This window comes from Trichechus manatus, unplaced genomic scaffold (assembly GCF_000243295.1).
Source record: "Trichechus manatus latirostris isolate Lorelei unplaced genomic scaffold, TriManLat1.0 scaffold00031, whole genome shotgun sequence".
Classification (NCBI taxonomy): Eukaryota; Metazoa; Chordata; class Mammalia; order Sirenia; family Trichechidae; genus Trichechus; species Trichechus manatus.
The window spans coordinates 14,302,447-14,316,856 of NW_004443967.1; the positions used below are offsets into that span (position 1 = coordinate 14,302,447).

At 46.6% G+C, this 14,410-nt stretch overlaps 1 protein-coding gene across 1 annotated transcript in view; it reads left to right on the plus strand.

Annotated features, from left to right (window-relative positions):
* LHPP (phospholysine phosphohistidine inorganic pyrophosphate phosphatase) overlaps positions 1-14,410 on the plus strand; it is a 140,581-nt gene that overhangs the window by 32,029 nt on the left and 94,142 nt on the right. Inside the window, exons 3-5 of the mRNA XM_004374970.1 lie at positions 5-89; positions 4,325-4,388; positions 5,434-5,526. Coding sequence (XP_004375027.1) covers positions 5-89; positions 4,325-4,388; positions 5,434-5,526 — 242 coding nt within the window. The remainder of the gene's footprint in view (positions 1-4; positions 90-4,324; positions 4,389-5,433; positions 5,527-14,410) is intronic.

The following is a 14,410-nucleotide window of genomic DNA, read 5'->3' on the forward strand; positions in this document are numbered from 1 at the left end:
GCAGAAGGCTTTTCCTTTCAGAACATGAACAAAGCTTTCCAGGTGCTCATGGAGCTGGAAAATCCTGTGCTCATATCCCTGGGCAAAGGGTAAGTCAAGGCCAGGGAGACCCGTTTGGGGCTACTTGGGAGACGCTTTGTGTTTCTCTGACCTAGATTATCAAGTAGAGGGGGAGGAGGCAGAAAGTGGGCACCATGTGACTTTCCCCTCGCTTCCTCCGTTCTCTTTCTTCCTTTCTTTGAATAATTTTTTAGGAAATTAAAATGCCTTGTCCTCAGATGCTGGTTGGTCAAGCTTCCATCTGGGCCCCAGGCTAGGAGAGCCTGGGGGCGTCTTTGCAGACAGAGACCCCGGGAAACCCCAGAGGCCAAGTGGTGCCTGTCCTAAGTTCGGAGCTAAGAAGGGGAAGGTCCATTTGCACTTGGTGAGAAGGCGTTGCTTAGCCTTGGAGGGTTTTTGTTTTTTTAATGACGGTATTTGTAGCACAAGGTACTGAAGAGTTGTCCCAGAGGACCCCTGAGCAGTGGGAGCTAGGTCTGAGGCATGTGGGACACCCTAGTCTGGGTGCCCAGCGTGTCGCTGCAGAGCACCGGCCCTGTTGGTGAGTTTGTGACCAACATTTTTTTCTGAGCCTTTAGTCCGTGCCCGCGCCATCTCTTTCTTCAAAGAAATGGCGTTGGTTATTTTTCTTAATATCTTTTCTTACCACCAAGATAGTACATAGTCACTGAAGAAAACTGAGAAAATGCAGAGAAGCAAAAAGAAGAAAACAATTATTCTCAGTCCCAGGGCACAAAGAAAATGGCTGTTGACATTGTGGTTTGGTTTCCTGGGCAAGTAGATAATTAGGAAAGTATGTATTCACAGCGGAATGCCTAGGTGGTATAAACAGTTAACGCACTCAGCTGTTAACTGAAAGGTTGGAGGTTCAAGTCTACCCACGTGACTCGGAAGAAAGTCCTGTCGAACGGCTTCTGAAAAAATCAGCCATTTGAGTACCCTGCGGAGCACAGTTCTACTCTGACACACACGGGGTCGCAGTAAGTCAGAGGTGATTTGATGGCAACTGGTTTTTTGGTCCTGAGGAGACCCCCGAGGAGACCCCTGAGGCACAACTCTGGCTGGCTTGTCTCACGCCTCGCCCCCCACACACACGTTTTCCTTCAGAAGTGAAGAAACCTGGGCTTTCTTAGGTCTAAATTTAGTCCTGGATGGGGGAAAAAATCCAAACATGCAACTTAAAGAAAAAACCCAATCAAAATTGTGTCTTTGATGCTCTCATTTTTAGAGTCTTCAGAGAAAACTGACTTCCACAAATCAAAATGAGATTTTTTAATATTTTCCTTTCTGAACTAAATCTGGGCTTGATTTTATAGTGCTGAGAATTTTTCTTTATTTCCAGGAAAATAAAAAGGCATCTAGAGGTCAACTGTTAGCTGAGAACATTTTTAGAGATAAAGAACATACAAGTGCCCAGGTTAATTCTTTTTTTTTTTTTTTTAATATCAAGGCCCTGGTTCTTCCCGAAACACATGAGATTTGGTGTGTTCATCTTTTGTTATGGGGATAACAAAGCTTCCGCAGCCCTGGCTGGACCCTGAGTGTTCTAGCCGCAGAAAGGAGCCAGTGGATGCTGGGGAGACGGGAGGAGCTGGGAGGAGCATCAGATGAGATTTTATGCTTTATTCTCCCACCGCTTCCGATTATTCAGCACAGCCTCCCTTCAAAATGACCACTTGACCTTTCCGAGAAGAGCCATTAACCTTCCAGAGTCAGCAGTGTAAACAGCTTAATTTTCTGACGGCGGCATGACAGAAGAAATTACAAAGCCAATTCCCACTCTCGGGTCCAAACAGATGCCAAATGTAAATCACTCCACTTCCAGGAGGAAGACACTGCCCGGTGCAGCCGCTCCTGCCTCCCGGCGGCACTTGGGCGGCGCCCTGCTCTGTCCAGGGCAGCCACACCATGGTGCCCCCCATCACCATGGTACCCCCCTCCGACGGCAGCTCCTCGCGGCTTCTCCCTGCTGCTGTGGAGCCGCCGATTCCTTTCGCTGATTTTTAAGCACCCAAAACATAAACCAACTGAGAACCCTTGTCAGCTGGAGAGCCCACTAAACCCTTGCCCACCACTGAACTTGTTGCAGTCTCACTAAGCTCATGGGGCAGTGGTGGTCCAGTGGTAGAATTCTCACCTTCCGTGCAGGAGACCAGGGTTCGATTCCCGGCCCGTGCACCTCATGTGCAGCTACCACCTGTCTGTCGGTGGAGGCTTGTGTGTTGCTAGGATGCTGAACAGGTTTCAGGGGGAGCTTCCAGACTAAGACAGACTAGGAAGAAAGTCCTGGTGATCTACTTCCAAAAAATCAGTCAATGAAAACTCTATGAATCCCAGCAGGATCAGTCATGGGGATGGCACAGGACTGGACAGTGTTTCCATCCATTGTGCATGGGGACACGTTTTATTTGTATGATAAACACTCTAGAATATTTTTAGTTACTAAAACAAACCTATCTTCTTTTTTCTTTCTTGAAACCTCTTTATTTGCTCATTTTTGACAGAGACAGAGCCACAGAGAAATATTTCTCTCCTGTGAGAAAACAACAGTGAGAGAGAAACAGCAACTGACTCTGAAGCTTAGAAAAGGGGACAGTAGGGAGTGGTGGGGTCTGTGGTGAACTAGAGCTAATGGAAGCAGTGTCTCCAGTTAAGCGCCCAGGAATGTTGGGCCTAGTACTGTCCGATTTTCCAAAAGAATTCAAGAATCTGGATATTTTATGTAAAATCTCCCAATTTTTAAACACAGGCTCAAAAAAAAAAAACACGTAAGAGCAAATGTGGGCCAACTATCTGCTCTAGAATGTAAGCGAGAGGTGGAGAGGACAAGGTCAGCCTGGCCAGGCTGCACTCCTGGCCCAGCCAGCACTTACCAGCCGGGGCCACAGCTTACTTCACTCCCTGGAGCCTCAGTACCCCCACCTTGGAAAACCACAGTGACGGTGCTACAGCTCACAGGGTGTGGTTAGAACTAAGCAGAACAGAGTACAGTATATAAAGTGCTTTGCAATGGCCAGTGGCCAGATAAAAAGCCCCTCCCTCAGCTAGTCCCCCAGTTGGCTGTGTTCAGAAGCCAGAAGTTCCTCGGCTGGACAACGCTTCCTCAGACATGGCTCCAGAATTGCTGCGCTGCTGGAGGAGCTGGGGAAAAGAATCGTCCATGCAGCTCTCAGAGTCCGTGCTTCTAAAATGCTCGTGCTGCTTCTGTAAGCAAGAGAATCAGTCCTCAGTACTTTCTCGAAAGCAACATGGCAAAGTATGTCAAGGACCTCAAAAATGCTCACTCTGTAATCAGCTCTGAGGACATGGCTGGAAATGCACAAGGGTGTTCATCACAGCCTTACTGTGGCAGACAATCAGCAGGGGCAGTTAAAAAGCTACAGCACACCCACACGATGGATAGCCATGTCTGTTTATCGTGTGGAAACATGCTGTTTGGAGAACAATAAAAAGTGAGTTACAAACTAGGCTGGGCTTGATACTAGTGTTGTGAATACAAAAGGAAGCCAGTTGCTGTCGAGTTGCTTCCGACTCATGGCCACCCCGTGTGTGTCAGAGCAGAACTGTGCTCCACAGAGTTTCCTGACCCATGCCATCGGGGTGGACTGGGGAGTGGCGGCCGGGGCCGGCCAGCTGGCTCTCGGCACAGCCCTGGGTTAGTGCAGCAGTCACAAAAGCAGTGAGACCATCCTGAGCATGCGTGCTCCTGGGCACCGAGCCTGCCCGGCCTCCAGTGAGATGGGGGAGAAGGAGTCATCTTCTCATAAAGCATCTGGTGCCCATACTGCTGGCACCTCGCTGACCTCTGGCTAATAGGAGCCGTGGCAGGGTGCTGTGGAACTAATGGAGTTTTCTTCTCCAGGCAGCAATTAGGGGTTAATTATTAGCAATTAGGGGTTAGCCACATGCTCTGCAGGCCTGCTGTCCTTTCCCAGAACACACGACACTTGTCTTTCTCTGTATTAGCAACTGGAACCATCTGTCCCACGGGCCCCTGTTAATCACTGTGGGGGGGGGGTCCCCACGAGGCTGGCAGCGGGCAGCGCTTCTGACTGAGCTTCCACCCACTGTGCTCTCACCCAGGCGTGGCAGCTGCTCACCGGGCTCTGAGCACTGACCTCCGTGGGCCGTGGTCAGCGTGGTGCCTGGACTGACCCCTCATTGTGACTCAGCCCTCTGAGGTCAGGAACCAGGCATGGCACTCTCTCGGCATGTCCCAAACCCCAGGCTGATGCCAACTTTGTCCCTTCCTTCTCTTTTCTAGACGCTACTACAAAGAGACCTCTGGCCTGATGCTAGACGTTGGTGCCTACATGAAGGCACTTGAGGTACCTGCCCTGGGGGTGTCCTGAGCCTGTGCAGACCTTCTTGGGGCCATCTGGGCACTTCCTGTCTTTCGGGAGAAGATCACGTGCTTCATTTCTGAGCGTTGAGCTGGGTGGACTGTCTTCTCTGGACCTTGGCTCCACCCTGCCCTCCTTCCCCCACTCACAGGCAGGCACCCACCTCTTCCTGCTCTTGTCCACTCTCTTGACTCAGGACTTTGCATCTGCATCGACCACCCTGCCTGGCTCCTGACCCTGCTCTCGTAGCACCTCACACTTGACGTGACCTCCCTGGACTCCTTCCCAGCTCCTTCCTCCAGTTTCTGAAGCCACCTGCTGCCATGTCCCCGTCCTGTCCCATTTGCTGCCCCAACCTGGAGCTCCTGTCCCAGGCCTGGCTCATGTCCACTCCCATCCACACTGCTACACCCTTAGGGGGAGGGAGGGACTGATGGGCAGTGGAGCCCAGGACCCCTCCCAGAGGGCCCGTGACAGAGTTGGAGGGTGGGCAGGGCAGAAGGAAGAGGCTGGGACGGTTGCAAGAACACGGGGTCAAGGTGGGAGCCCCCTTGGCTTTGCCCCCAGCTCCAGTCAGGCGGTGAGCTGAGGGTCGGGTGCCTGGTGCTGGGCACTCCAAGTGTCCTGGGCAGCCCTGTGTGGAGCTGTGATGCTCTTACCTATGAGATGTACTTCTCAGGCTCACATCATCAGTCCCGCCCCTTGCGGCCCCTGATCCCTGAGCACACATTTGGAACAGTCTTTCCTTTATCCCAGTCCCTGAGTGGTGTTAATGGTTTTCGCTCAACTACTAAAGTTTGGCGCTGCAGAAGAAAGACCTGGCAGTCTACTTCCATAAAGATTACAGCCAAGAAAATCATGTGGAGCAGTTCTACTCTGTAACACATGGGGTCACCATGAGTCGGCATTGACTCAATGACAACGGGTTTGGTTTGGTTCCTTCATCCACCCAGAGGGAGGCCGGCAACGCGGGTTGGGTGTGTGCCTGCTCCACGGCCCCAGACCCATGCCTGTCCTTCTCTGTTCCCAGTATGCCTGTGGCATCGAAGCCGAAGTGGTGGGGAAACCGTCTCCCGAGTTCTTCAAGTCTGCACTGCAGGAGATGGGCGTGGAAGCTCACCAGGTAGGAGGACACCTTGAGAAGTGCACGTGAGCGGCCGTCTGTCGCTGCAGCCGGGAAGCCCAGAACTTTAGCTGGGGGCCCTGGGGCTTGAAATGGGTTTGCAGGCTCACTGCCTGGACCCCTTAGGAAAGCTGATTTGAGTGGAAAGGGGACGAAAAGCAGGAAATGAGGTCCACCGAATGTTTTCAATCATTAAATTATTTCATTATGAAAGTGACAAATGGAAATGCCTTTGGCTTTTTCTAAGTGACTTTTTTTGCTTCTTCTCTGGAAACATAAGAATTGACAAGTTCTGTAAGTGTTTTGGAAACCCTGGTGGTGTAGTGTTTAAGAGCTATGGCTGCTAACCAAAAGGTCGACAGTTCGAATCCACCAGGCACTTCTTGGAAACCCTATGGGGCAGTTCAACTCTGTCCTGTAGGGTCTCTATGAGTCAGAATCAGCTTGAGGGCAGTGTTTTTTTTTTTTTTTTTAAATCAGTGTATTGGAGCCCTGGTGGTGCAGTAGTTAAGGGCTTGGCTGCTAACCAAAAGGTCAGCAGTTCAAATCCACCAGCTGCTCCTTGGAAACCCTATGGAGTAATTCTACTCTGTCCTATAGGGTCACTATGAGTCAGAATCAACTCAACAGCAGTGGGTTTGTGGGTTTTTTGTTTTTTTTTTAAATCAGTATATTAAAACTATTTCACTGGAGAACTAGATGGGGCCCAGCTATCACCACTGACCACCCTGACAGGGAACACAACAGAGAGTCCCGGATGGAGCAGGAGAAAGGTGGGGTGCAGAACTCAAATTCTAGTAAAAAGACCAGACTTAATGGTCTGACTGAGACTGGAGGAACCCCAGAAAGCATGGCCCCCAGATTCTCTATCAGCCCAGAACTAAAACAATTTCTGAGGCCAACTTTTCAGACAAAGATTGGACTGGACTGTGGAACATAAAATGATACTCGTGAAGAGTGTGCTTCTTAGCTCAAGTAGATACATGAGAATAAATGGGTAACTTCTGTTCAGCGGTGAGATGAGAAGGCAGAGAGGGTCAGGAGCTGGCTGAATGGACATGGGGAATCGGGTGGAAAGGAGGAGTGTTTTGTCACAGTATAGGGAGAGCAATTAGGGACACATAACAATGTATGTATAAATTTCTGTATAAGAGACTAACTTGAAATGTAAACTTTCACTTAAACTACAACAATAAACAAACAAACAAACAAAAACTATGTCATTGGAAAGACAGTGTAACAGCAAGATTAAAACAATATGCAAGAGATAGTAACAGTGCCCCCTTAGCACCTTTACATTATGACTATTTTGGGGACAGCTTGCATTCCAACATACGTCTTAAAAACGAAACCAAAGGGCAGTTATGATTGTAGCATCCACAGTGAGGGTGCAGGCAGTCCCCCTTTAGCAAGCAGCTTTCTGAGAGCATTGTTGAGGAAAGGGTGGACACCGCCCGCAGCCAGCCCATGGCCTGCCGCTTTCTGTTTCGGTCGGGGCCCAGGGGATCCCCCACGTGTCAGCATCCCGGGGCAGGTCGGGGCCCCAGGACCACCGTGGCACTGGCCTGCGCTTGGCTCAGCATTTCCCTGGGTGCCTTCTGGCCTAGAGTACTGGGCCCTCACGAGGCTTTGAGAAAAGACGGCCCACGGCCAGGGAAGTGTGGGACAGCAGCACCAGATCGCCCCTGAGATTCTCAGAGGACGCAGGGTCTGAGGCGTCCCCAGGGAGCACAGCAGGTGCCACGCTTGGCTGCTAGAGAATGTGAGTGAATGAAGGCTGGGTGAATGAATACCCTGGGTTTCCACTACTTTGTTTCATGGGGCAGACTTTCTTTTTTATTGTGAAAAATCTCAAACAGACACAAAAGTAAGGCGAATGATACAATGAATATACCCATCACCCAGATTCAACAAAGAAAAGAGTTTGCCACCCTTCTTTCATCTGTCCTTTTCTATCTTTCTTTCTTTTTCCTGTTATTCTTTAAAGCAGATCCCAGACTTCTCGGGATTGTACCCTTTCATACTGCAGTTTGCCTCTCAAAAAATACGGTCGTTTTGGGACATAACTGCAATGCATTACAACACCTAACCAAACGAGCAGTAATTCCTAAGTACTATCCAATACCCGGTTCATGCTTAAATCCCCCCGCTGTTTCAGAAATGTTCTTTGACAGGCGATTCGTTTGACTCACACGTGGTCGTCATGTCTCTCTGGCCTCTTTTGAACCTTTATCACAGAAAATTTCAAACATCTATGAAATTGCCCTGAGTTACTCTTCAAACTTTGAATCAAAACTATTCCCTGAAGTCACCTTTAAACTAAGTAACAGGTTAGCTCAAAGAGTAAAGATCGTCACCCTTGAGTATTACGTTCTTTTAAAACATTATCTATCTAAGACCAAATGGACAGCAGCTATTCTAAAGCATAGGTTTGCGGGCAGGGAGCTTATTAAGTCAATGAGAGGGGAACGAGAACAAAATGACGAGAATGTTGACACAATGGGAAGAATATAACCAATCACTGATCATTATGTCTAAAAATTGGAATGCGAGCAGGTTTTGTATATTTTCATCAAAAATAAAATATAATATTAATATTTTAAAAAATCTCTGAAAGTCGAGACAGTCATGTAATGAATTCCCAGGTACCCATCCCTGAGCTCCAATAATTATCAACTAATCACCACTTAAATTTATTTTAACTTTTCATCTTAAAGTAATTTCAGACTTAGAAAAAAGTTGTAAAAATAGTACAAAGAATTTCCATATGCCAAGCCTCCTCAAATGTTACCTTGCACAATAATGATAGAACGATGACCCAAATCAGGAAAATAACATTGATATAATGCTATTAACTAATCTAGAGACTTTATTCAAAAGTCATTCGTCATCGAACTCATGTCTTTTTTTGGACAGGATCATACGTTGTGTTAGTGGTCATGTGCCCTTAGTCCTTCACTCTGGACAGTTCCTCGGTCTTTTTTGAAGAGTACCAGCCAGTGATGGTGCAACCAGTTAAGCACTCAACTGCTAACCGAAAGGTTGGAAGTTCGAGTCTACCCAGAGTCTCCTCAGAAGAAAGGCCTAGTGATCTCCTGCCAAAAAATCAGCTGTTGAAATGCTATGGAGCAGTTCTACTCAGACACACATGGGGTTACCATGAGTCAGAGTTGATGGTTAGTGGTTACTGGCCAGTTCTTTTTTAGCATGTCCCTCAGTTTTTTTTTCCTGGTGTTTCCACATGATTTAATTCAGGTTATGCATTTTTAACCAGAATTTCACAAAACTGATGCCATGCCCCTCTCACGTGATGTTATTTTGTCCCATTACTGGTGACGTAACTTTGATCACCGGTTGACCTGGAGTGGCCAGGTTTCTCCACTGTAATGTTACTATTTGTCCTTTTGTAATTAAGTATCTTGTGGGAGAGGACTTTGACACTATGTAAATATCCTCTTTCCCCTCCTACTGGTAGCCTCCCTTGATAACTCTTGCCTGAAACAAGAATTACTCTGGTGTTTGTCCCAGGATGACTTTCTGTTTCCATCATTCCTTTTATATTTGTTAATTGGAATTTTCTGTAAGGAAGAGCTTTCTATTTTCTCATTTACTTACGTATTTATGTCAACATGTTCTCATGGATATCTGTTACATTCTAGATTTATAATCCTTTACTGTCGTTAGTTTATTGCTCAAATTGTCCCATATTTGGCCATTGGGACCCCCTCCCAGTTTAATCACTGCTTGTTTAATCTCTACCTCCATTGACTCTTCTCCCTTAGATTATTTTGAATCAAATTCCAGAAATCATATCACTTCATCTGTAAATATTTTTATTTATCTCTAAAAGATAGGATTCTTTTTTTAAAAACACATAGTCACAATGCCATTATCACCTCTAACTAAAATGAACAATCATTCCTTAATATCATCAAATAGCCAGTTATTGTTCACATTTTCCTGATTGTCCTATAAATGTTTTGTGTTGTTTAATTTGTTTGAATTAGGATCCAAATACGGTTTTTGCACTGTGATTGGTCAATATGATTCTTAAGTACCTTTTAATTTAGATTTCTCTCCATCTCGGTTTTGTTTTCCCTCGCAACTTTTTGAAGAAGAAATTGGGTTGTTTGTCCTTAGCGTTCCCCATGGTATGGATTCCATCGATTGCACCTCAGGGATGCCCTTTACGTGCTCCTCTGGCCTCTATTTTCTGGATATTGGTAGTTAGATTGAGAAGCTTGGCCAGCTTTACGTCTAATCTTTTTGTGTAGGTGATGTGTTCTTCCATCAGGAGGCACAGAACGTCCTATTGTCTCTCCTTTTGTGATGTTAGCAGCTAATAGTGATCAGTACCTAACTCCATTAATTCACTGAGGGTCACAAAATGGTGATATTTGAATTCTATCATTCCTTCTTCATTTATTCTCTGGAATACTTCCATACATGACAACTTTTATCAACTGCTACCCTGAGGTACAGTTCTTATAGGACATTCCAGATAATGCCTTTACTTTCCCTGTATTAGTTTTCAAAGTAATGAGTTGATTCTTTTGCATCCTCTCAAGGTGATGAATGAGACTTACAGGCGCAGCTGATGGATTCAAACTGCTGACCTTTTGATTAGCAGGCATACCTCTTAACCACTGTGCCACCAGGGCTCCCTTAAATACATAGATCATTATAAATCAATGGATTTAAACAGATTTGATGTGTTTCAATCCATTGCAGTTATTATTTTATGGATGCTCAAATCATTTTGTCTTTGACCAGTGTGAGCCTCTTCGAGTTGGTGTCTGAGTGCTTTAGATGAGATCGGGTCTTTCTGATGTGACCCTGGTAGCCTTTGAGGGTGTCTTTACTCTGGTATAACAGAATGTTCTGGACCTGCCTTGTACATTTCCTGCCCTAGGCCTGGAATCAGCCATCCTTCCAAGGAGCCATGCTTACTTTTAGTGGAAAATAATATTTAGAAACCATAATCAAAATGTTGATGGTGCTCATTGCTACCGAGTTGATCATCATTTCTAAGCCTTTTTACTAGACTTGGAAATATATGTAATTTTGAACGTAAAATACATTACGAGTTCATACTGAAATTTCTCATTCAGATTCAGGCCTGGTGGTTTTTACTTAATCTCATAAACTTTATACCTGTATTTCCTTTTTTCCATGTCAAAAATCCTGATTTTTAAGAATACCAACATAATTACTCATTTGCTTTAGCCCATAATATACACAAGAGTCTCAAATTGCAAAGAGATCATGCTTCACAGAAGCCAGACACAAGAGTACATGCTACCACCAATTCTATCAATAACACAATACTATCACCAGTAATATGATTACCAAATATAATTACTTTAACTGATTCCTGGTACAGTTGAAGATTTTTTTTTCTTCCCTTAGAGCATATTTACAATCAAATTACTGTGTCTTAAAGCTGCTAGGAAAAGTTCCTCTCTGGGTAGTATGCCACCAACTGGATCTACTTTGGATTCTTTTTACTTTTAATTGCTAGGGAGTTGGTTTTTCAACATTTAAATTTGTTTTATAATTATACAAATATTTATGTGACTCCAAAATCAGATCCACAAAACAAGATATATTCAAGGAATTCTAGCTTCTGCCCCTTTCCTCCTATTCTTTCTCCACCTATTCCTCATAGGTGGCCATTTTTATAAATATTATGTCTTATCTTTCCATTTCTAAATAAAAGCAACTGTGTCTACATTTACATCATACTCATAGGATGAATTTAAGAGAGAATAAATTCTTAAAATAATTTGTGAGAGAGTTGGGCTGTAATGGTGAGTTAAAAAAGCTGTATTTAAAATCATACAAGCAGTATGATGACAATCATTTCAAACAAACAAAAATGCTACTGCTTAGAAAATCAGACGAGAAAGAACCGACTATCAAGACATTGTCATGGGTTATATTTAGATGGTTAGTGGTTAAGAGCTCTTAACCACTTCGCCACCAGGGCTCCACACAGCTTACAGTGCACTGTAAGTTAGTATTATTTATAAACTTTACGATTAGTACGGAGCCCTGGTAGCGCAGTAGTTGGCAGTTCGAATCTACCAGCTGTCGTTGGAAACCCTATGGGGCAGTTCTACTCTGTCCTATAGGGTTGCTATGAGTCGGAATTGACTCAGCAGCAATGGTTTTTTTTTTTAACCTTAAGTACAAGTCCCTGGGGGGCACAAATGGTTAAGTGCTGAACTACTAGCCAGAAGGTTGGTGGTTCCAATCCACCCAGAGACACTTCAGAAGTCAGGCCTGGCGATCTGTTTCCAAAAGGTCACATCGTTGAAAATTCTACAGAGCAGTTCTACTGTGCACACATGGCACGGCCATGAGTTGGAATCAACTCCATGGCAACCAACAACAACAACAAGACCTTGAGTGATCCCCCCTTTCTTTTTGGTATTTTCCAGTTTTTTCCGCAGTCGGCATCTCTTACATTCTAAACAAGAAGCTGCCCTCCCCCACCCTTCCCCCCAAAGAAGAGCAGAGGCCGTCTTGGTAGGAGCGGCCTCAGTGGCGGGGTGGGGTCGGCTTAATCCGGGTCTCTCATCTGGACGATGCGGGCTGCGGGGTCTGGGAGGGTTAGGTTTGTGGTTCCTGGCTGCTGTTCATGTTTGCTGCCTGCGGTGGTTGCCCAGTCCATCTGGAGCGTTCTGTGGCCCTGGGGAGCGAAGGAATTGTTTTCTCTAGCGCTGAGAGCACTTGGGGCAGAGCTGGATCTCATTTACTTCCCACATTACCATTCTCTCTTTCTCCCTTGGCTGTCATTTCTGTGTTTCCCCGTAACAGACAATTGAGCACCAACTGCATATTCTTAACCACACCGACACCCACCATTGTTCTTAAATTTTCAGTAATGTTATTTGAGCCTCAGGATGTGTAGACATTTTAAAGCAGTATTTCAAAATAAGGCCATTTCAGATGAACCGTGTCTTACGCACGAGGTATAATTCTCTGTTCCCGCTTCTTTAGTTTTAATGAAAAATGCCGCTGAGGAGCTAGGTTGCTGCCCAAGTGCCAGGCTGCGGCGAACCTTAAATTTCTCAAGCTGCTGTAATCAATAAAGTTATCACCACTCATTTCCCTTGATGACTGCTGCTTCCCAAGACCCTGACTTGCTTCTTGCTGCCGCGGAGTTTCTAGGCTGCAGTTGGAATGGATATAACTCCCCAAATCCAATTTTCATTGTAACCTTTCCTCCACCGCCTAGAAACAACAGATTGCTGGTATTACTCTAATAGATGAGAAATTCAAACCTCCGAGAGGTAACCAGGCCCTTTCTAGGATTCAGTAATAAGGCAAAGACTAAGCATACCTTAAAGGTTACTTCTAGAAATACCTCATTCTCAGGGTTTAGGGTTTCTGAATCAGTGGGTGGTTTTACAGCTTCATACTAAAGTCTCAAGTGGTTTGAATGAAGGTTTTGGCAGCTTTCCGTAATCATAAATTCTGTCGGTTGCAGATTGCGCAGGTTTAATGGGAATCGCGACTGTTCAAACCAGAGGGCTTCGTTAACGCCAGAGCCAATGAGCAGCGGCAGAGAAGCCTGGGGTTGGGAGGGGCCCATTTCGCGGGAGTGGAGGGGGGAGCCTGAGGCTTGGAGCGGAAGGACCTCACATATCCTGGGCCCCCGTGTGCCAGGCCCACCCGAGTACCTTCGTGTGTTATTTCATGAAATCTTAACTCCAGTCCTCTGGTGTAGGTACTTGCATTCTCGTCTTACGGTTAAGGCAGGGTTTCTCAACCTCGGCACTGTTGACGTTTCAGGCTAGATAATTCTGTGTTGTGGGGGCTGTTGCGTGCGTTGTAGAATGCTTAGCAGCATCCCTGGCCTCGACACCAGATGCCAGTAGCCCCCCACTTCCCCCAGTTGTGACCACCAAAAGTGTCTCCAGGCCTTGCCAGATGCCCCCTGGTGGGCAAAATCCCCCCTGGTTGAGAAGCACAGCATTAAGGGGACAGAAACGTCCAGTGATGCACCAACATTAGTCTGCTAATAAGGAGTGTAGCTCAAGTTATCACTGAACTGACATCTAGACATGCCGTACAGCACAGTGGGGCGGGGCCTGGCAGGGGCGGGCCTCGCTGGGGTGACGCCTGGCTGGGGGCGGGGCCTGGCCTGGTTGGGACGGGGCTTGGGGGTGGGGTGCAGTCCCTGAAAGAAGTGGATCAAAACGGCCGTCTTCCAGATTCTCTTCCAGCTGTTTATGCTGTACCCCGTAATTCTCAAGGAGGCCAGTGGCATCTCAGAATTTTCTGGGTTCCATCGATGTAGTTCGAAAAGGCATCTTGAGTAGTACAATATCATCCATTTTGAAAAATATTAAAATATATATTGTTGGCAGAATACAAACTGTAGAAAATAAAATTAGACAAAATCCTGGGTGGCGAGGCTAAGTAGAAGATGCGTGATTTTCCTGGGCTCGTCCCCCCAGAAGGGCGTCTCAAAACTGGGGGCTAGGTTTGCAGGTTTATTCAGAGGGGGCCCGGCATTAAAAACGACTCTGCCCCATCCTTTTGCTACTGCTTCTCCGGCCATTAGTCCTAGCTGTGGGCTATGTGGACAGTCTGCACCCCTCGTGGGGAGGCCTGTGGGTAGGGAGAGAACTCCACATGGGGGCCCCTCAGGCCCCTCAATTCCTCAGGGCCTCCCTGCCCCTCCAGATGTTTCATTGCAGGCCAGCCCTTCTCACCTCTCTGAGCCTCTCTCCCAGCTCACGCCCCTCCCCACCTAGCCTAGGCCCCACCCCACCCAGTCCAGGGCCCGCCCCACCCAGCTCAGGCCCTGCCCCATACAGGCCAGAGCTCATCCCACCTTAGTCCAGGCCCCACCCCACCCAGCCAAGGCTCC